General features: G+C 43.4%; 2 protein-coding genes across 2 annotated transcripts in view; one reads left to right on the top strand and one right to left on the bottom strand.

The window, feature by feature from the left end:
- Positions 1-2,516, top strand: part of CNGA3 (cyclic nucleotide gated channel subunit alpha 3) — a 37,300-nt gene extending 34,784 nt beyond the window's left edge. The window contains exon 9 of the mRNA XM_075265168.1: positions 824-2,516. Coding sequence (XP_075121269.1) covers positions 824-2,244 — 1,421 coding nt within the window. The 3' untranslated portion in view covers positions 2,245-2,516. The remainder of the gene's footprint in view (positions 1-823) is intronic.
- INPP4A (inositol polyphosphate-4-phosphatase type I A) overlaps positions 1-24,017 on the bottom strand; it is a 528,838-nt gene that overhangs the window by 223,876 nt on the left and 280,945 nt on the right. The window lies entirely within an intron of this gene.

The raw sequence follows: 24,017 nt of genomic DNA, 5'->3' as shown, positions 1-24,017 counted from the left end.
GCTATATTTGGAACTCCCATACAAGAGAATGAGGGGGGACCTTGAACTATTGACATTCATGGCGTACCTGTGGATATAGTCATAAATGGCCAGAAGTCAGGAGGTGACTCTAGGAAAGCCAGAGTAAACTAAAGCCCCCCTAGTGAAACGCAGCAAATAAACACTGCAGAGGAAACACCACATTTTTAACACTGTATTTTTCATTGCATTTTCGCAGAATTCCTCTGCAGGCTTTCTGTCCTTATCATACTTAGGGCTAGTTCACACGTGAACTGCCCGCGCGGGTTTTGACAGAGAGAGAGACGCGGCGAGCCACGTCTCTCTCTTGTCAAAACCCGCCCGCCGCGACCATCGCTGTCGCGGCTTAACCCTCTGCTGTCGGCTCAAATGAATGAGCCGACATAGGAGGGAGCTGCCGGGGGCGGAAGCCGCGCGGCTGAGCCTGCGCGGCTTCCGCCTGAAGAAAGGACATGTCCTTTCTTTTCGCCGCTAGCAGCAGCTCGCCGCTAGCGGAGAACAGAAGCCCGGCGGTCTCCATAGACCACCATTATAAGGGGAGGTTTTGGACGCGAAATCCGCTGTCAAAAACCTCCCCTTATACTCACGTGTGAACTAGCCCTTATAAGTAAAACACCAGCATTTCCGAAGGAAACAGAAACTTACCCAAAAGCAGAATGTGTGTGTAGTGGATTGACAGGCTGAATTCTCATAAATGTTGCATCATATTACAAATTGGTTCCCTCTACTGCCTATGCAAGAGTTGACAGGACTGCAAGTACATAAAATATAGAACAAAATATTTTAAGAAACGTATATTTTTCAGGTTTCCTCGAACAAGGCTTGCTAGTGAAAGAAGCAAAGAAGTTAAAGGAATATTACACAAAGACTTTCCAATTTAAACTTGATATGTTATCTCTGTTGCCAACTGACTTGGCCTACTTCAGAGTGGGTCTCAATTACCCAGAACTGCGCTTTAACCGCCTATTACGTTTTGCTAGAATGTTTGAGTTCTTTGATCGCACTGAAACTAGAACCAATTACCCTAATATGTTCCGCATTGGAAATCTAGTTCTTTATATTTTGGTTATTATACACTGGAATGCATGCATTTACTTTGCAATTTCAAAAGCCATTGGGTTTGGAAATGACACTTGGGTTTATCCTAATAATTCTCATCCAGAATATGGTCGTCTTGCACGGAAATATATTTACAGTCTATACTGGTCAACCCTGACACTTACCACTATTGGGGAGACACCTCCTCCTGTCAAGGACATAGAATTCCTCTTTGTGGTGTTCGACTTCTTAATTGGTGTGCTGATATTTGCCACCATTGTCGGTAATGTGGGATCTATGATTTCAAATATGAATGCATCAAGAGCCGATTTTCAGTCCAAAATTGACTCTATAAAGCAATATATGCAATTTCGTAATGTATCAAAAGATCTAGAAGCCAGGGTAATAAAGTGGTTTGACTATCTGTGGACAAATAAAAAAACAATGGATGAAAAAGAAGTCTTAAAGAACTTACCAGACAAGCTGAAAGCAGAGATTGCTATTAATGTCCATTTGGACACTTTGAAGAAGGTTCGAATATTTCAAGACTGTGAGGCTGGATTACTTGTAGAGTTAGTCCTGAAACTAAGGCCTCAAGTGTTCAGCCCCGGGGACTACATTTGTCGAAAAGGAGATATTGGTCGGGAAATGTATATTATTAAAGAAGGTAAACTGGCTGTGGTAGCAGACGATGGTGTGACACAGTTTGTAGTCCTTAGCGATGGAAGTTATTTTGGAGAGATTAGCATACTGAACATCAAAGGAAGCAAATCAGGCAACAGAAGGACCGCTAACATTCGGAGTATTGGGTATTCTGATTTATTCTGTTTGTCCAAGGATGATTTAATGGAGGCTCTTACAGAGTATCCAGAAGCTAAGTCAGTGCTTGAAGAAAAGGGAAAACAGATCTTAATGAAAGATGGTCTAATTGATGAGGAAGCCGCGAAGGCCGGGGCAGATCCAAAGGATTTAGAAGAAAAGGTGGACAAGCTGGAGACTGCTTTAGACAGCATACAGACACGGTTTGCTAGATTACTAGCGGACTACAACTCTACACAACTAAAACTTAAACAAAGAATCACTAAGGTTGAGAAGAGAATACAAGAAAAAAACTTAGGCAATGACAACTTGTCTGTAGGACCAGACAGTCCACCAGAAATGGGAAAGGACGAGGACAATGATACATAAACACGTCTTGAGCTTTTTTTTTTGTCAAGTAACAATTGTTTTATACATTCTTTATATTTGTACTGCATAGATTTTCTTATTTTGGCAATCTTAGTCATTTTTGAGCTGATACAGGGTAAAACTTTTTTTTACATATTTAATTCAATGAGATATTTTTGTACTCAAGAGCTTTTAGACAATAACATGGTACACACGTCCAGTACTGTTCCACTGGTATTTGCTGTAGGATACAATAGTCACTGAGACAAATGCTACTTTTATATACTTTTTTAAATGAACTGATATTGCTCTTGGTACATTCATAAGATAATAATTTAATATTTTTTTAACCTATATTTGCTATTTTATCTAACTGTGCACACAAATATGAGAAATGTATTAATGTAATTTATTGGACTTATTGAGGCATATTTTATGTTCTATTTACTCATTCTGCCATGATGCCAGATACAGACAATCATATTTACACTAAATGCCAGTTATCCTATATGTTATCATGGCAAACCGCACTATCAGATCATAAAAAAAATCAGTTCACACTGAAGTCAAGGCTTCTAGTTCCATAGGGTTCTTTATAAATTAGATGGTTCTGATATTATGTTATATATTATATATTCATTTTGATCAGTGATAAAATACAGCAGCATGTTACACTTTTGTGACTGTTATAAACCCAGGGAAACCTGATAGACAAAATTTAATGTAATTGTGAACAAATCAGAACAGTGTCAGACTGAGATTCCACTGTTGACCCACTCTCAAACAACCTCTAGGAAATATATCAGATTTGAGTGTTTTCTGATAGACCGTTATTGAGTTTAGAAGCTGGACCCACCAGAGAAATTCCCTGGTACACTGGTGGGCCAGTCTAACACTGGAGCCAAAGTACTGTCAGGATAGGCTCATATTTGTGTCAGGCCCAGTTCACATCTACGTTCAGTATTCCGCGGACACTGCGTGGAAAACACACAGACCCCATTATAGTCTATGGGGTCCGTGTGGTTTCTCAGCTAACCGCTTTTTAATGCGTTCGTTATTCCATTCACAGGGGGTCACCAAGCGGACTCCCCAAACGGAATACTGAATGCAGTATGAGTGTACCAGGCTTAGAGTCTCTGAGGTTACGTAGCCTAAACCACACATTACCTCTATGTATAAAGTAATATGTACTGACGAATGATAAGCACACTTCAAGGGTTTTCCCACTAAAGATATATATACACACACACATTGATTTCCACAGGATTTGCCATAAATGTCAGATAGATGGGGGTTCCACATCTGAGACCAGCACCTACATAATGAACCCTTCCAGTTCCGTCCCTCTGTTCTTACTTATTCTTAGCCTCACGGACAGTGTAGTCTCCAATGGTTGGGCTTTATAGAAACAGTATAACTCTGAGCTCCGCTGTTTTGTAAACCCGACTATCAAGGACTAGACTGTCAACGAGACTACAGTCAGGTAAGACCCAGAGGGCAGAACCTGGGGGTTATTTTCTGATAAAGTTGTAAATATCATGTAGATATGCCATAAATGTCTTTCACAGGAAGCCAAAATGTCATCAGCATCCATACCATGACCAGTAGTCACATCAATTCTCAGTTAACATGACCAAGGCCTGAATGTCATTCATCTTACAGACCAACAATAACCCCACAAAAAAACCCACACATACCAGTATTCCACAAAGTGTAAATTGCCATAGCGTTCAGGAACTAAAGTGCCAGCCAAGACCATACAACCAATGGAGAGTTTACTTGCAGATCTATCTCTATGTTCATGACATTATCCTATTGCTCATTGTCTAATATTAGCCTGATTACTGATTCACTGGATATCAGGATTAATGTTTTCTATTGTATATAATTCATTGCTATTAAATTCTTTCAGTAATTTCATAATGTGGATTTACATATCTAATGTCTTTTCCTGTATAAAAACATATATATATTCATGTATATGCGTATATCATAATACTAAGACATTAAAGGGCTTCAGACACATGACAATATACTCAAACTATTATTACAATAGTCTCTGGTAAAGCAACATAGATGTGCTTTGTTAATATATTCTCTCAGGTTACAATTCAGATTTCCAGAAATTGAGTTTCTTTAAACAACTGCTGTTGAAAAATAAATTATGATTGAATATATGTGAATTTCTTTCTAGTTTTATGAATTCATGTAAGTAAATATGTAATATTCCCATTTTATAAATCATCCTTAAAGGGGTATTCCAGGCAAACTGTAAAACCCAGGGGAGGGTCAGAAGTGGGCTAAAATTTCAAAAAAGAAGCAAAACTCACCCATCCTTGGTCCCCCGCTCCAGCATCAGGTCCCCCATTCCATTTTGTGCCTGCAGTGGCTGGACCGGAAGTAGGTCAGGTGACCAATCACTGGCCTCACCAGGGACCCAATGCCACAACAGAGGACCAGGGGAAGGCGAGTGTCAAGTCTTTTATTTTAGCCTACTCTTCCCCTCCACCCAGTTTATCCCCTTAATGCTTCATCATCAATGACACAGTGAAGGTCATTTATAAAATTCGACCAGAATAAAATGTGTTACCTATAGGATTTCAATTCACTTTTTTTATTTTAACCTTCACTGGAAATATTACTAGTAGAATCTAAATACACTTATAACTGCATCTTATAAATCACCTTTATACCTCAATATTTCTTATATTTCAGTACTTTACTATATGTCTGTGATGGACACAAGATGCTGAGGAGTGTTTAGTTTCCATCTACACCGATCAGCCAGAATATTACGAATGCGTTTCACTGTATTTGTGCCATCCACTATACATGTAGGTCATCATTATAGGAAGAGCTTACACAACCTGGTTTAGATTATATATCTTTCAGTTAATAAAGACTATCAACTGCAAAAAAAAGTGTTTTGGTTTTTTTACTGTTGCAACTTTTTTTGTAGCATAATTTTAATTAGACATTATTGGCCATATTTTGTCCCACAAATACTTTTGATTGTTGTAGAGCTATAATGTATTGAAATACATTTATATTATTTTTATAGCTATGTTATAGAAACTAGGCAACTATATTATTAGATTGGTGCTGTGCAAATGTTTAAGGCAGGTGCGGGAAAACCGCTGCAAAGTGAGAATGCTTCCAGTGTTAATAGATTATTTTTGTCAATTAACCACTTCTGGACAGCCCATTGGGTTTTTACCCAATTGGGTTTTGACCTCCAGAGAGTGGTTGTCATATTCTGCAAGAACATACTGGTACGTCCAAGTAGTTTTCAGAAGCTGCATGAAATCATGCCGCTGTTGAAACAGGGAGCCAGCTGCAACTTCAGCCGGAGCTCCCATAGAGAAGGCAGGGAAGGGTTATTACCATCCCTGTCTTCCCAATCACTGTGTACACAGCGGTCAAAGAGCATGGTCTACACAGCTATGGGAGCTGCCATGATGCAGCTGCCCTACAGGACCAAGATCAGCTCTATAACATGTATATACTACCGTGCAGGAGGCTGTATTCCTCCTGCAACTGGGGCTAAATGTATCAGCCCCAGTTACAGAGGAAATCAGCCTCCAACACAAAAAAAAAGTGATCAGATCTCCCCAAAGGTCAATTATGACATTATGGAGACAATATGTAAAAAAAAAATTAATTAAAATAATTTAAAAAAACATATAATAATACCTCATAAACACGCCTTTATTACAGGTTCTAGCCCCACCCCCGATGACACCATAAAAATAAAAATTACCACAATGGAGTGGAAGAACTATTTTATAACATTTTTAGTAGCACTTTGTGCTATTAAATAAAGAAAAGTGAAAAACAGACACGTTTTCCTTTCTCTTTTGTTTATATTTTCCTGGATATAACAAAAAAGTTAAATCACATGCAAAATAAAAACATTAAAATAAAGCCGCATGTGTCACAGAAAAAAAGATGCAGAAATTAGTTGAATAACCCAAATTATAAATATGTTACAGCCCTCAAAAATGCACATAACAAAAAACTGGAAAATGTAACTTGGTCCTGAACCAGAAATTGGCCTGGTACGGAAGTGACTGAAAGTGACTGAAGAAAAGAAAAATGTATATGAAATTAATATTTGGTGTGCCTATCTTTTGCCTTCAAAACAGCATTAATTCTTCTAGCTACACTTGCATGTACTGTAGTTTTTAAAGGAATTTAGCAGGGAGGTTGTTCCAAACATGGAACTTGGAGAACTAACCACAGATCTTCTGTGCATACGGAGAAAAACACACAGACCAATCACGGTTTTTGCATATTTGTGGCTAGCATCATCCAAGGCTCCTGATGCACGGATACAAAGCCTCCTCAGTGTGAGGTTATCATAGATCCAGGAAACAACTTGTATGATCCAGCAGCCAAGAGAGCCAAGAATTCAGTTTAACTTTTAATGCATGAGCATAAATATAAAATGGAGAAAAACTCCAACAAAGTACAGTAATCACTTAGGCATTTCAGGGAGTAAATCCCTTTAGTCATAGCACAAACTCCACTGTTTGCAAGTCCATTTAAAACCCTTGTAATTAACAAAGAGCGCCTGTATAGCACTTCATTAACTCATCATTAAGACATCATCAGGGATGAAAAATAAGTAAAGCAGAATGAGAACCTAACATATGATCTGAAAAACAAATAAAATCTCTATAATCAACAAGAAATAAAGCAAAACAGAATAATCAACGGTATAATACAAACATTATATGTCTTAAAACAAAGCACAAACATGAATGCAAACATACACTTACTTACATCCCAAAGGATATATAGGATCCGTTTTAATAGGATAATAACTAGAGCCATATCAAAAGGAGATATGGATGAAATAACTAGTTATTGTAGCCCAAAATAGAAGACATGAGGACAACTCCATATATTGAGAAAGCCGTATACTCCTGAAGTGGTTTCTATACCCCTGAATATCGAGAGAAACTCTCTCAAAGCCCTCAAGAAAGATGGCCTCAAACATGACAAAAGAAGAACAGCGCATGCGCTAAAACTACAGCACATAACAGGGAGACCATTAGATAATGTTAATTCCTCTCCTCAGATCACATGACCTGATGATGCTATACCATGGGACAAAAGTGAATCAAAGATTAAACAGCGAAGAAGAAAGAAAAAAACCCAACTGGGAGATACAAATCACAAAGAGCCTAAGGCAACAAAGTGCATGCTATAAACACACATATATACCTATGAAAGGACTTCCAAATATCCAAAAACCAGTAATATAGAAAACAAAAAATAGAACAAATAAAAAATAAACACGAAAAAACACGTAAAAATGAAAATAACTAATGTAGTTCTACTAATAACAACATTATCATCTCAGGTTGTTGTAAGATAGTTTTTTGTTAGATCTTTGTCAACGTATTTTCATTATTTTGAATTTCATTCATATTAGTTCTTTATCATTGTGTTATGTTCTTCTTTACACATGTTTTTTCGTGTTTATTGTTTCTATTTTTTTATCTCTATATTATTGGTTTCTGGACTTTTGGAAGTCCCTTCATAGATGTAGGTATATACTCCACACTTTTCACAGGTACTTTTACTTCAAAATTGTGTTACACCCTGTTTAATACCCATGTGTCGATTAAAAATACCCAAACTTTGCCCCCCTGATATGTGTATATACAGTCCTATGAAAAAGTTTGGGCACCCCTATTAATCTTAATCATTTTTAGTTCTAAATATTTTGGTGTTTGTAACAGCCATTTCAGTTTGATATATCTAATAACTGATGGACACAGTAATATTTCAGGATTGAAATGAGGTTTATTGTACTAACAGAAAATGTGCAACATGCATTAAACCTAAATTTGACCAATGCAAAAGTATGGGCACCTCAACAGAAAAGTGACACAAATATTTAGTAGATCCTCCTTTTGCAAAGATAATAGCCTCTAGTCGCTTCCTGTAGCTTTTAATCAGTTCCTGGATGAAGGGATTTTGGACCATTCCTCTTTACAAAACAATTCAAGTTCAGTTAAGTTTGATGGTCGCCGAGCATGGACAGACCGCTCTCAAATGATCTGAAAACAAAGATTGTTCAACATAGTTGTTCAGGGGAAGGATACAAAAAGTTGTCTCAGAGATTTAACCACAGGGATAGTTCTTGTTAAGCCCAGAAGTGGCAGGCCAACAAAAATATCAGAAAGGCAGAGAAGAAGAATGGTGAGAAGAGTCAAGGACAATCCACAGACCACCTCCAAAGAGCTGCAGCATCATCTTGCTGCAGATGGTGTCACTGTGCATCGGTCAACAATACAGCGCACTTTGCACAAGGAGAAACTGTATGGGAGAGTGATGAGAAAGAAGCCGTTTCTGCAATTATGCCACAAACAGAGTCACCTGAGGTATGCAAAAGCACATTTGGACAAGCCAGCTTCATTTTGGAAGAAGGTTCTGTGGACTGATGAAATAAAGACTGAGTTGTTTGGTCATACAAAAAGGCGTTATGCATGGTGTCCAAAAAAAACAGCATTCCAAGAAAAACACTTGCTACCCACTGTAAAATTTGGTGGAGGTTCCATCATACTTTGGGGCTGTGTGGCCAATGCTGGCACCGGGAATCTTTTTAAAGTTGAGGGTCGCATGGATTCCACTCAGTATCAGCAGATTCTTGAGAATAATGTTCAAGAATCAGTGACGAAGTTGAAGTTACGCCGGGGATGGATATTTCAGCAAGACAATGATCCAAAACACCGCTCCAAATCGACTCAGGCATTCATGCAGAGGAACAATTACAATGTTCTGGAATGGCCATCCCAGTCCCCAGACCTGAATATCATTGAACATCTGTGGGATGATTTGAAGCTGTCCATGCTCGGCGACCATCTAACTTAACTGAACTTGAATTGTTTTGTAAAGAGGAATGGTCCAAAATCCCTTCATCCAGGATCCAGGAACTGATTGAAAGCTACAGGAAGCGACTAGAGGCAAAAGGAGGATCTACTAAATATTAATGTCACTTTTCTGTTGAGGTGCCCATACTTTTGCACCAGTCAAATTTTGGTTTAATGCATATTGCACATTCTCTGTTAGTACAATAAACCTCATTTCAATCCTGAAATATTACTGTGTCCATCAGTTATTATATATCAAACTGAAATGGCTGTTTCAAACACCAAAATATTTAGAACTAAAATTGATTAAGATTAATAGGGGAGCCCAAACTTTTTCATAGGACTGTACATATACAGTATATATATATATACATATATATATATATATATATATATATATATATATATATATATATATAACCCCTGTGTGCAGTTCAAGGCAACGAGGGGTTAACAGTTTGCAAACATTGTGCATGCAGCATGAAAGCAATTGTGATTGTTTATCAAATCCTTGGAGGATGGGAGGGGCTGCTTGGCAGGGGAGACCATGTGCTCAGGCAGTCTGCAGGAGAGAGGGATCACAGGTGGATGCAGGAATAAGATCTCCTGAGCTCCCAGAGGCTGAAAGCAACAAGAAAGAGGATTTAATTCCTTCAGAGAAAAGGTTACCAACTCCACAGGACGATTTGCCGAAAATACAGGGTATCCATACTCTCCACAACCGACGGAGGCGCCTCCCTGCTACATCGGAACGTTCTTCCAGACTTAACCCTTTGGCAGCCTGTTGGACAGGACAGCATTAATTCCTCTGGAACTGTAAGTGTACCTATCACCAGCATTCTTATTTAGACTGCATCCTATGATCCAGGAGTGAGTTGTTCTTGTCTAGTATAACTTTTTAAGCTGAGCACTGCAGAAGGAGTAAAAGAGACTTGATGCATCCAGGCACCTGCTGTGCTGCCATGTCCTATTGTAAGGGATAGAGCCTGCTGCTGCTGATAGATGATTGTAGCCAGTACTGGATTTTCTGCAGTGTACCAAATCTTCTGGACTAAGGAATATTACCCTGCTAGGAATTAAAGGAGCATTGTTCATTTCTGACATATTTCATGTGCACCAACGCAAGAAGATTCTTTCCAGAATCGCGGCAACAGGCCTTGTACTAAGACTGAGCTTTGTGATTGTTATGCATGGTCCTAGGGCTTTGCCATATAGACCTGCCATTTTCTAGATAGGTTTATCATTTAAAGCACCACCTCTTACTGATGCTGTGAATGTTATTGCATATTGTACTTCACCATTACTTTTATTAAGTTCCATATAAAAGTTTCTTTGTTTATACCACAATCTTCTCTGGCGTGTTGGTGTGGGCGGGGCTTTCCCTTGTCAAGACCCGGGCAGAGATCTGAAGAAAGGTACTGTCAACCCGGAAGCACCAGAATATCACCGACAAGGGTGGAGGCACTGCGCTAAGCAAGGTAGAACGGCAACTCATACTTATCCGAACGCCCCGCTACCCGGGGGTGTGGCCAAAGGGGGTGTTACATATATATAGTGACAATTGGGGGTAGTTTAGCAGCAAAGGTAGGCAGTTCTCCTGGATTTACAAAGGTGTTGGTGGCGATGGGTGCCAAATAAACAGCAGATCGGGTGATGCAATCCAAAATAAGTGGCTTTATTCAGCTTATAACAGAGCAAAAATAACAAACAGCCTAGCCCACACACAGGGCAATACCTCACATCTTGAACCCTCACTAATCTATTGGGGCAAGATACTCTATGAGGTTTCTTCTCACCAGTCTGGCTCAAAGTCCTTTCTGGAATCCAGCCTTCTTAGGACAGACCTCCTGTCTGACTCCAACTGGTCCAGTCCACCTGCTCCTGCAGGTCTCCAGCAGCACTCTCCTGCTGTTTGCGCTACCTCTGGAGTTGAGCCCCTTTCTCTCTGGTATGGGTGTGGTCAGGGTCCTTTTTTACCCTGTTTTAGGTCGCTCTACAGCGCCCTCTAGGTTCACACCCTTACAATATATATCACTTTGATCTGTCAACCTAAGGTAAGTATCACACAAGGCAGTGGTGACGGAGACAACTCAACCTACTACTGTGTATGGAAGTGCAGTGGATATACAGGCTCCAGTCCATAAACCCTGATGGTGTTATTGATCAGTTAAATTTCACCTGCTATACTGGGTGATATTTATGGTTCCGAGGGGAATAGTAGATACATAGCAGCTGATTTTTATTGACCATGGTGTATGAAATGGTCATCTGAGGTGACACTGACCTCTACTTTGAGTTATTCATACTTATGCTTTATGTTTATATTCCTGTACTTCCCTGTCGACTCTAGCCATAGTTCACATTGTGTCATCAGGGTCCTTTACCCCTGTTCATGTTTTAGCTTATGTTTGTTTTTTTCTGTCTCAGACCGATTTTGGAAGTAAAAATTGATGGGGATGTATTACCTAACACTGATCCGGTTGTGGATTGAGACTATCATTTTGCTGTTTACATGTCTACACACAGTATGGGATCACTGGCTCTGACAGTGCCAGTCTGCAATACAATCTGAAGGGGCGTTGTGGGTGGGTGTGCCTTATCAGTCGCCACTAATGAGTAGTGTATGACGACAATGCATTGAGGGATTGGATGGAGTCTGTGCAGGGATTGTCCGGCCCCATGCCCATTGGAGGATCCTGCTATGATGTGCATCCTCTTTATGGCCAGTCATCCATCTTGGATGATAGGTGGAACCTGGCTTTATAATCTCTGCATTACCAATGTGGCACTGTTTGTTGGCATCAATATGTGTCTTGATCTGCTTACATTGTTGGCCTTTGTTTTTAACTTGAAAATTGACCCCTGATGAGAATAATTTTTAGAAACACATAAGGTCTTAGAACTGTACATATGTAGGGATTATACATCAGTAGAGATGAGCGAACAGTGTTCTATCGAACACATGTTCGATCGGATATCAGGCTGTTCGATGTGTTCGATTCGAATCGAACATCACGTGGCAAACTCCCCAAAAATTCGATTCCCCTCCCACCTTCCCTGGCGCTTTTTTTGCATCAATAACAGCGCAGGGGAGGTGGGACAGGAACTACGACACCGGAGGCATCGAAAAAAATCGGAAAAAGTCATTGGCTGCCGAAATCAGGTGACCTCCATTTTAGACGAATAGTGGATTTCAAATCCGGGTCATATGAGAATGTGAACTTTGTGACTAAGAGACAGGGATAACTGTACAGGCAGGGATAGCTAGGGATAACCTTTATTTAGGTAGGAAAATAAAAATAACTTTTTGGGGCTCTATCGGGTGTGTAATTGTGATTTTTGTGACATAAACTTTTTCCAATAGGAATGCATTGGACAGCGCTGATTGGCCAGAGTATGGAACTCGACCAATCAGCGCTGGCTCTGCTGGAGGAGGCTGAGTCTAAGATCGCTCCACACCAGTCTCCATTCAGGTCCGACCTTAGACTCCGCCTCCTCCGGCAGAGCCAGCGATGATTGGCCGAAGGCTGGCCAATGCATTCCTATTGGTAGCAGTGCTGAGCCAGTTCTGCTCAACTACACCGTGTGCCGGTCAGCCCATCAGATGTAGCAGAGCCGAGTGTGCACACTCGTCTCTGCTACATCAGATATAGCAGAGCCGAGTGTGCACACTCGTCTCTGCTACATCAGATGTAGCAGAGCCGAGTGTGCACACTCGGCTCTGCTATATCAGATGGGCTGACCGGCAGAGCTCTGCTATATCAGATGGGCTGACCGGCAGAGCCGAGTGTGTGATGTAGCAGAGCCGAGTGTGCACACTCGGCTCTGCTACATCTGATGTGCTGGTCAGCCCATCTGATATAGCAGAGCCGAGTGTGTGATGTAGCAGAGCCGAGTGTGGATATAGGAATCCATAGGAATGCATTGGCCAGCGCTGATTGGCCAGAGTACGGAATTCAACCAATCAGCGCTGGCTCTGCTGGAGGAGGCGGAGTCTAAGATTGCTCCACACCAGTCTCCATTCAGGTCCGACCTTTGACTCCGCCTCCTCCGGCAGAGCCAGCGCTGATTGGCCGAAGGCTGGCCAATGCATTCCTATTGGTAGCAGTGCTGAGCCAGTTCTGCTCAACTACACCGTGTGCCGGTCAGCCCATCTGATATAGCAGAGCCGAGTGTGTGATGTAGCAGAGCCGAGTGTGGATATAGGAATCCACACTAAGCTCTGCTATATCAGATGGGCTGACCGGCATACGGTGTAGTTGAGCAGAACTGGCTCAGCACTGCTACCAATAGGAATGCATTGGCCAGCCTTCGGCCAATCAGCGCTGGCTCTGCCGGAGGAGGCGGAGTCAAAGGTCGGACCTGAATGGAGACTGGTGTGGAGCGATCTTAGACTCCACCTCCTCCAGCAGAGCCAGCGCTGATTGGTCGAATTCCGTACTCTGGCCAATCAGCGCTGGCCAATGCAATGACAGGGATGACAGGGATTTCCATGCAATCAGCCCATCTGATATAGCAGAGCCGAGTGTGCACACTCGGCTCTGCTACATCTGATGTGCCGGTCAGGCCATCTGATATAGCAGAGCCGAGTGTGCACACCCGGCTCTGCTACATCTGATGTGCCGGTCAGCCCATCTGATATAGCAGAGCCGAGTGTGTGATGTAGCAGAGCCGAGTGTGAATATAGGAATCCATAGGAATGCATTGGCCAGCGCTGATTGGCCAGAGTACGGAATTCGACCAATCAGCGCTGGCTCTGCCGGAGGAGGCGGAGTCTAAGGTCGGACCTGAATGGAGACTGATGTGGAGCGATCTTAGACTCCGCCTCCTCCAGCAGAGCCAGCGCTGATTGGTCGAATTCCGTACTCTGGCCAATCAGCGCTGGCCAATGCATTTCTATGGGGAAAAGTTAGCTTGCGAAAATCGCAAGCTGACAGGGATTTCCATGAAATAAAGTGACTTTTATGCCCCCAGACATGCTTCCCCTGCTGTCCCAGTGTCATTCCAGGGTGTTGGTATCATTTCCTGGGGTGTCATAGTGGACTTGGTGACCCTCCAGACACGGATTTGGGTTTCCCCCTTAACGAGTATATGTTCCCCATAGACTATAATGGGGTTCGAAACCCGTTCGAACACTCGAACAGTGAGCGGCTGTTCGAATCGAATTTCGAACCTCGAAAATTTTAGTGTTCGCTCATCTCTATACATCAGTATAGAAATTAGTTTTGATGGCCTCTTGGCGTTACAAATGTTGAATAGGGTTAGAACATGGAGCCTCTTGGTCTGCACTGCATAATAAGTGCACAAAGAATCCCAGTATCTGTGTAATATACATTGTCTCACCTGTGTATGACAACCAGAGGACAAAATTTCAGTATTTTTAATGGACACATGGTTTTTCCCGCAGTGCTTTTTTTTTTTTTGCTGTGGCCTGCTACCTGGGGCCATAGCCTAAATATCTGTGATCAGAGCTGCCCCTAATCACAGGCACTGCTGCCAGGACACAGTACAGACCTAGTAGCTATGGTGCCTGCTCAGCTGATGAGTGGGTGCCATTCTCCTCACCTTAATATGCATGTTAGCAACAGAAGCGTGTTACGTGTTACGGGATGCGACTGCATGGAATAATACAGCTTTTAACATTGCTCAAAAAAATGCACATGTCAAAGATTCCACATACACAGGTTTTTTTTAGCCTTTCTTTGGGAGTCATTGATGGGGAGATACTCAGGCCCTGATGTAGCAAAGTTTCCACAAACTATAACATTCCCACTACCAGCTCTACAGTTGGTATGAGGTTCCTTCAGCAAAATCCTGCCTTTGGTTTCCCCAAACTTGTTTTGTGGTCTGCAGTCATATAAGTCTATCCTTGCCTTGTCTGTCCAGAGGAAATTATATAAGAGGCTAGATAGTAGAACAAATGATTATGAAGATAATCTTGTTTCCCTTAGTCCTAACAGCGGCACAATGTGGGGTATTTCTGCCCCTGTGTGCTGGTAGGACAGGCGGATATTTAATTAGCCAATAAATACGTGGCAGGCCCTATAAGAGGGCACAAGAAACTCCCCTCTGTGTGTTTTATACAAAAGTAATTCTATAGCATTGCATACAGTTATATACATAAGACATAATTCCCAGGGTGGGAAATCTTGTGCCGCTGTTAAGACTAAGGGAAACAAGATTATCTTCATAATCACTTGTTCCCTGTCGTCCGTACCAGCGGCACAATGTGGGGAGATAGCAAGTACGTCTCCCAATAAGGGCGGGTTACTCAACAACGGAGCCCAAAATGGTTTGGGCGAAGGCCGTGGAGTTTGCCACCTGATCCTTCAGCCAATAGTGGCGGATAAAGGTGGACTCAGATGCCCAAGAGGCAGCTGCACATATCTGATCCAGTTGCAGCGCGCTTCTTTCAGCATGTGAGGTGGATACTGCCCTGGTAGAGTGGGCATGTAGGAAAGCTGGTGCCGGCCGACCTTGGATGGTGTAAGTGACCTTGATAGTGTCGGTGACCCACCATGATATTGTAGCCTTGGCGGCCTTGACGCCTTTATTTTTCCCCGAATAGCTAACCAACAAATTTTCGGCTTGCCTAAAGGGGCGGGTGCGCTGCAAATAGATCTGCAGACACTGGACCACATCCAGTTTATGCAGCCTTTCTTCTTCTGGTGAAGAAGGAGAGGGAAAAAGCACTGGAAGGGAAATCCGCTGGTTTATGTTTACTGTAGATGGCACCTTAGGGCGGAACCCCAGGAGGAACCTAAGTTGCACATGATCGGGAAAAAAGGTAATGTACGGCTCCTCTGATGACAGGGCTTGCAGCTCACTGACCCATTTGGCAGTTGTGACTGCTAATAAAAACGCCATCTTGCCAGTCAATGGCTTGAGGGAGGCCTCCTCGAGGGGCTCAAAGGGTTGATCACATAAGGCAGTCAGGACCGAAGTAAGGTCTCATTGGTGGACGGGTGTATTTACCACCGGCCTCAGCCTAGTTGCCCCTTTAATGAAGGTGCTCACTAAGGAGTTCTGAGACAGACGCCTCTCCAGATAGGCAGATAGGGCCGCTACGTGTACCTTTAGTGTGGCCGCAGCCAGACCTCTGTCTAGTCCGTCTTGAAGGAAGTCCAGGATCGCACCCGTCGGAGGATCGGTGGAGTCCACGTGATGCTGGAGACACCAGGCATTAAAAATGTTGCCAATTCGACGGTAGTTCCTATTGGTCGAATCTGCTCTGGCGCTGGATAGGGTCTTCAATATGGCTTGCGACAGTCCGCTATTCCCCAATAGGGACTGGTCAACCTCCAGGCTGTCAGGTTGAGGCTCCGCAGATCCTGGCATCTCAGCTCTCCTTGGGTTACCAGGTCTGGGAGTGGGGAAGCCTCCAATATATGCCCTGACTCATCTGTATGAGCTGAGCAAACCTAGCCCAAACCCCGACCAAACACTCTTCCAGGCTCAAAGGGGAGAGCACAAAGGGCGGCTTTGGAAGCAAAGTCCGCCCGCTAGGGTTTTAGCCAAAGTGGCCTTCTGGCCGCAGTTGACAACGCCATAGATTTGGCGGAGATCTTTAGTTGATGGCGGGAGGCTTCTGCCAAGTAATCAGCCGCCCTATGGAGGTTCTTCATGGAGGACAATATGACGTCCCTGTCGACCCCAGTGTCGATGTCCCGTTCCAACATGGCTAACCGGTTGCGTAAAAAAATCGCCAACCGTGGTGGAGGCTATAGACACCGAAGCCTGGGCAGAGGAGGCGGAGTAGATCTTCCGTAAAATGGAATCGGCCCTGCGATCCAGTGAGTCCTGAAGATTAGATCCATCTTCCATGGGCACCAGGGTCCTACGGGACAGCTTTGCTACAGCCAGGTCCATCTTCGGGGGAGGTCCCCAGGAATCCCACTGAGCCGTGTCTACCGGGAATAAGGTCTTGAAAATCCTTGAGCATGAATGTCCTTTCTCTGGCTGTTTCCACTGCTGCACCATAAGGTCGATCAGCGTGGCGTCCACATGGAAGGCAATATGACCCCCAGAGGCAGACGTGGAGGCTTCCACATCAACATCTCGGCCCACTGTAGACCGGATGGACTTCAGCAGCCTGGCAGTTTGATCATAATGGAACACAGGTCTGCTGGAAATAACTGAGTCGTCCTCGGAGGAATCATGCTATGCCACCCGAAGATGTTCTAAGGGGGGGAGAGATGAGGAACGATGCTCAGGGCATGGTCTCTTGCTGAGATGAGACAAGGTGGAAGGGATCCCTTTGAGGGAATCATCCTGCAAAAGAAGGAGAGTACCAGCAGGGGAAAGTTATTTACCCGAGCGATGCCCAAACTCACCATATAGTCCTTGACCCAGGCCATCATCTCTCTGGGAGAGGGATCCTCCGATGGAGGGCCTCTGCACCCGCGACAACGGGCCCATTCATAGCCTAAAAGTAATAGGCAAATTATAGGACCAAATCCAGAAAGGGAAACTACCCCTCAGAGCGGGCGTGTCGCAATCAAAACAGGTGAGGTACTTCCTCTTGGAGGAGGTTTTACTCCTATGGTCCCCTGGTGGGGTAGTAGAGGATGACATATCCTAACAGAGAGAGATAATAGAACCATGCAACACTGTCACCATATAACATCATACCAATAATAAAAAAAAAAGGGTAGATCTTACTGGGTCCTGTAGACCAGACAGTAAAGGTGACAGTATACCAATCTGAACGTTGGTTAGGTTGAAATCCGGAAAATCCACAAGATTCAGCCACTTGCACAATGCACAGCCTTCAGCAATGAAGCAGGAAGGTAAATGACACCAGGCTAGTCAGCCTTTTAATTCTGGCCGGCTGGAAGTGGGCGGAGCCACAATCAAAGCAGGTGAGGCAACCTGCCCAGATAACTGCCCCTGTAATCAGGGGTCTGCAAAGATATACATTCCCCCCCCCCCCCAGAGGCCCTTAACCCGGGCACTTACCCCCACATCTCCCCGTCTTTTCCGGCCTTTAATAAGGCCTGATTCTCCCCTGAGCGAGCGGCCGCCGGCACCAGGCGAAACCGGAAGTGTGCGCTTACAGCGGCTGGCGGGGAACAGGATACACAGACAGTGTGGTTCCACCCACTGGCAGTCCACGCGGCCACCAGAGGCGGCGTGCGGAGTCCCCGGACTCTCACCAAAATGTCAGGTAAGTCACAAGGAGCGGGGGAAGTGGAGGAGGGGGGGGGATAGAGGGGGGTAGCCACACATGACTAACAAACACCTTCTCCCCGCAGGGCACAGAAGGTGACAAGAAGAAACCAACCGCTCAGGAGGTGAGTGACCCTGCTGAGCTTCTCTAAGAGGACACAAGTCCTCCCACCTGTCCTCTGTCCACACAGGACAGAAAAAAACACACAGAGGGGAGGATCTTGTGCCCTCTTATAGGGCCTGCCACGTATTTATTGGCTAATTAAATATCCGCCTGTCCTACCAGCACACAGAGGCAGAAATACCCCCACAACCCCACACTGTGCCACTGGTACGGACGACAGGGAACATTTATTGAAAAATAAGAACTCATGTAATGTCCTTACGTCATTGTGTAAACATCTCTATCTAGCTAATGTTAAGTGTTAAGCACATACTGGAAATGTTCTGAACACTTCTTGACAATATTCAAGTTACCAACAACAAAGTGTATTTCTTCCTTGACCGCATGCCTGACATTGTTTGGAAGGTGTTACAAGAATAGCAACTGAACTGTTAGCTCAGCCTTATTGTGGCCATGAGTCCTGGAAATTCTGGTGCCAAACAATGACCTGCAGGTATCTCAGGTACTTACTTGACTTCCTTAACAACATGTACAACAACAAATCTAAGCAGTGCTACAAGTTCTCGGGGACGACTTACACAGAGAAATCACTCTGTAAATAAAAATCTCCTTCAACCACCCATCGAAAATGACAGAAAAGAAATTAAAAGAAGCTGAAAAATCTCCCCTTATCATATCATTCAATTCTAAAGAAGAGAGCCTGCTAAAGAAGAAAATTCTCTCCTTAGACCTCATGAAGAAACAAGCAGCTGATTCACTGACACTAGACCAGAAACTTTTATATAACCACTTTACAATGAAGCTTAGAAGATCAGAGTTGGCACATGCCCGGCTGATGGGAAACCCAGAACTAATAAGGCATCTGGCACAGACAATGTTCTCCAGCTTTAATACTACAGTTAATGATGGCACAGGAGAAGCTATGAGGTCTATGCTACAACATGGAAAACCAACGAGAGCAGTATCTGCACCGTGTAGACCAAACTACAGGATGCCAAAGAATAGTAACATCTACAGAACTAATGTCAGCCATGATCATAACATTCGGATATTTTCAGCTAGGAAAAACTATACAAATACCTCTCAAAGGTTGTACTCGGCACCAGCAACACAACAATCACTAAACCGACAGACACAAGTAAAATTTATGGAAGTAAGTGACTTCACAGCGGAGAATCTGGATTTTACTGGATGGCCTCAACATTTAGGGGGACATGGCAACGAAAACATTACATTCAAAGAGTTCCCTAAATCTAGAGCTGACATGATAGTTCCACAAATGAATGGAAATGTAGTGAGAAAGCGACCAAAATCTACCAGTTTCTTGTTAGACAATAGTGGGATCAAGTCACAGGGCTCTTCGAACACCATGGGAAATCCAACAGGCAATACAGAAGAAATGTTTTCTAGTAAAGTGCAAACATTTATTGAGAAGGTAAAATCTCTGCAGCGGAATGACCCTACATTAAAAGATTACTACTCTCAGAGACTGTTGGATGGGGCAGAGAAAAAAGAGATTTACAGTCTCACTTACAAGGATAATGACAGAGAACAGAACCAATGGTTGCCAACTGGAGAGGAGCTTCATCACCGAAGTGTTACCATGAAGAAACTTGATACAAATTTTACTAGAAAAGATGTCCCTACAGATATTCTGCTCATGGAACAGTATAACATAGTTCTTACAAAAGAAAACTATTCAGTAAGGAACTGGATCAACAACAACCCATATATTTCCATTAAATAGTCACTGATATGTCAAATTTTACAGTAAGCTCCATTTGTATGTTGTTGTACTCTGAGGATTCTTATGTTGAGGTAAAGCTGCTTTTTTGCTACAGATTTTGCTGTGTTTTTACTAGGAAGTTGGGATTTAGAAGAGGGGAGAAGTATAGGTGCTTTCTTTATACTTAACATTCCTTTTGAAATCATTCTTGGCTTTGGCATAAAAAAATAAAATAAATCCATGTCAGAATCCACATGGAAAAAATGTCTCCCCATAGAGTTCTATGGGTTCTGTTAGCTTTTTTTTTCATGCTAGCAGATTTTTTCCACTAGCGGAAAAAAATCTTCCTTCAGGCGGATTCCAACTGCAAAAACCAACGCAGTCAATGGGAGGCGGAAAATTCATATGGAATTGGCAAATTTCCTAATTCCTGAAGCGGATTTTTTCCTCGCCAAAAAACTCCATGTGAATGGACCCTAACAAAAAAAAAACAGCTTTTCTGCAAGTGGATTCTTGAAACAATGACAAAAAGTAAGGTATTGTATTTCTAGTCATATGTAGATATACAGCTTGAATGTTACAACAGTCAATACTTGGACTATAGAGAGCAGATGGGACTGGCTACATCTTTTTAATACAAACCTTGTCCCAATTTTACCTCCCTGCTTATGGTGCTCTCCAATACGTTAATGCTATTTCATATAGTTTTAAACCAGTCTGGCCCTTAGCGTTAACATGTTAACATTGTGCATACGGATTTAGGACCAGTTTCAATAGACAATGATCAGTAAGTACATATTAGTTTTATATTGTATGACTAACCACAGTAAAGTAGTGACAGAAATATTATGTAAAAAGTATGTTTATAGAGAACCTTTCATGTCCTCCAGCACATGCGTCTATGCAATTCAATGAAATGTTGTTAATGTTCTCAGTCCACAAAAGACCTTCATCACACTGGATTTCCAATGAATTTAGAAAAAGAAGCTGAAGCTAGATGAGGGAAATGTGCGGGTATAACCACGATAGGAAATGTCTGCTTTTCATCTAGCTCAAGCTTCTTCTCCTAAATTCATTGGCAATCCAATCTGATGAAGGTCCTTTGTGGACTGGAAACGTAAACAACATCTCATTGGATTGCAATTTGTTTGCTATACAATTACATAAATCTGAAGTGTGAGAATAAAGTATTCACCTAAAGCTACGTTATTGAGTGCCTGAACTAAATATGGATCTGGGGTGAAAGCCGTTAAGAGCGCCATTACCATACCTTTCTTCTGGAGTGCCGTGATTAAGCTAACAACAAGTTATACCTAAGGAAACACTATTGTTTTATATGTATAATAGGGACTAGAGATGAGCGAACACTAAAATGTTCGAGGTTCGAAATTCGATTCGAACAGCCGCTCACTGTTCGAGTGTTCGAATGGGTTTCGAACCCCATTATAGTCTATGGGGAACATAAACTCGTTAAGGGGGAAACCCAAATTCGTGTCTGGAGGGTCACCAAGTCCACTATGACACCCCAGGAAATGATACCAACACCCTGGAATGACACTGGGACAGCAGGGGAAGCATGTCTGGGGGCATAAAAGTCACTTTATTTCATGGAAATCCCTGTCAGTTTGCGATTTTCGCAAGCTAACTTTTCCCCATAGAAATGCATTGGCCAGTGCTGATTGGCCAGAGTACGGAACTCGACCAATCAGCGCTGGCTCTGCTGGAGGAGGCGGAGTCTAAGATCGCTCCACACCAGTCTCCATTCAGGTCCGACCTTAGACTCCGCCTCCTCCGGCAGAGCCAGCGCTGATTGGCCGAAGGCTGGCCAATGCATTCCTATGCGAATGCAGAGACTTAGCAGTGCTGAGTCAGTTTTGCTCAACTACACATCTGATGCACACTCGGCACTGCTACATCAGATGTAGCAATCTGATGTAGCAGAGCCGAGGGTGCACTAGAACCCCTGTGCAAACTCAGTTCACGCTAATAGAATGCATTGGCCAGCGCTGATTGGCCAATGCATTCTATTAGCCCGATGAAGTAGAGCTGAATGTGTGTGTTAAGCACACACATTCAGCACTGCTTCATCAAGCCAATACAATGCATTAGCCAGTGCTGATTGGCCAGAGTACGGAATTCGGCCAATCAGCGCTGGCTCTGCTGGAGGAGGCGGAGTCTAAGGTCGGACCTGAATGGAGACTGGTGTGGAGCGATCTTAGACTCCGCCTCCTCCAGCAGAGCCAGCGCTGATTGGCCGAATTCTGTACTCTGGCCAATCAGCGCTGGCCAATGCATTCTATTAGCCCGATGAAGTAGAGCTGAATGTGTGTGCTAAGCACACACATTCAGCACTGCTTCATCACGCCAATACAATGCATTAGCCAGTGCTGATTGGCCAGAGTACGGAATTCGGCCAATCAGCGCTGGCTCTGCTGGAGGAGGCGGAGTCTAAGGTCGGACCTGAATGGAGACTGGTGTGGAGCGATCTTAGACTCCGCCTCCTCCAGCAGAGCCAGCGCTGATTGGCCGAATTCCGTACTCTGGCCAATCAGCGCTGGCCAATGCATTCTATTAGCCCGATGAAGTAGAGCTGAATGTGTGTGCTTAGCACACACATTCAGCTCTACTTCATCGGGCTAATAGAATGCATTGGCCAATCAGCGCTGGCCAATGCATTCTATTAGCTTGATGAAGCAGAGTGTGCACAAGGGTTCAAGCGCACCCTCGGCTCTGATGTAGCAGAGCCGAGGGTGCACAAGGGTTCAAGTGCACCCTCGGCTCTCCTACATCAGAGCCGAGGGTGCGCTTGAACCCTTGTGCAGCCTCAGCTCTGCTACATCAGAGCCGAGGGTGCGCTTGAACCCTTGTGCACACTCTGCTTCATCAAGCTAATAGAATGCATTGGCCAGCACTGATTGGCCAGAGTACGGAATTCGGCCAATCAGCGCTGGCCAATGCATCCCTATGGGAAAAAGTTTATCTCACAAAAATCACAATTACACACCCGATAGAGCCCCAAAAAGTTATTTTTAATAACATTCCCCCCTAAATAAAGGTTATCCCTAGCTATCCCTGCCTGTACAGCTATCCCTGTCTCATAGTCACAAAGTTCACATTCTCATATGACCCGGATTTGAAATCCACTATTCGTCTAAAATGGAGGTCACCTGATTTCGGCAGCCAATGACTTTTTCCAATTTTTTTCAATGCCCCCAGTGTCGTAGTTCCTGTCCCACCTCCCCTGCGCTGTTATTGGTGCAAAAAAGGCGCCAGGGAAGGTGGGAGGGGAATCGAATTTTGGCACACTTTACCACGCGGTGTTCGATTCGATTCGAACATGGCGAACACCCTGATATCCGATCGAACATGTGTTCGATAGAACACTGTTCGCTCATCTCTAATAGGGACAGAAAGTTCGCAGAGGAAAACTCTACAGACTTTCTGTGAAAAATAATGCGGGAAAAAATTATACGTTTCTGCGCCGGTCTTTCTGCAGTGTTTTCTTTGGCTGTGGCTTACTACGTAGGGCCTTAGCCTTAGTCCATTTGCAAATGAGTTGTTTGTGCATCTGAGTGTGGACATACTGACCGGAGAACCCGTTTCTTTGTGCAGCTGCCAACCATCACCGCCCCATAAACTAAACATTGACATGTTGCACTGACACCAGCACCCTGAGGCACAAAAAAGCTAATTTTTGTACGGATTAAAATGAATTATCTTTCATTCCAGTGTTTGGGAAGTGAGAGAAGAAGACAGAATTTCTGGGTGAGATAAGTTCTAACTTGTATTACAGGTCATTCTAGATATGGCAATACAAATTATGACCTGAAGGGGCCTTTGTACCAGTGCTGTAAATATATAGCACAGTGTGTGAAAGGGTTAAAAGAAACCT

The sequence above is a fragment of the Leptodactylus fuscus genome, chromosome 2 (genome assembly GCF_031893055.1).
Source record: "Leptodactylus fuscus isolate aLepFus1 chromosome 2, aLepFus1.hap2, whole genome shotgun sequence".
NCBI lineage: Eukaryota > Metazoa > Chordata > Amphibia > Anura > Leptodactylidae > Leptodactylus > Leptodactylus fuscus.
The sequence above is the reverse complement of the archived record's forward strand: the minus strand, read 5'-3'. Positions and strand labels throughout refer to the sequence as shown.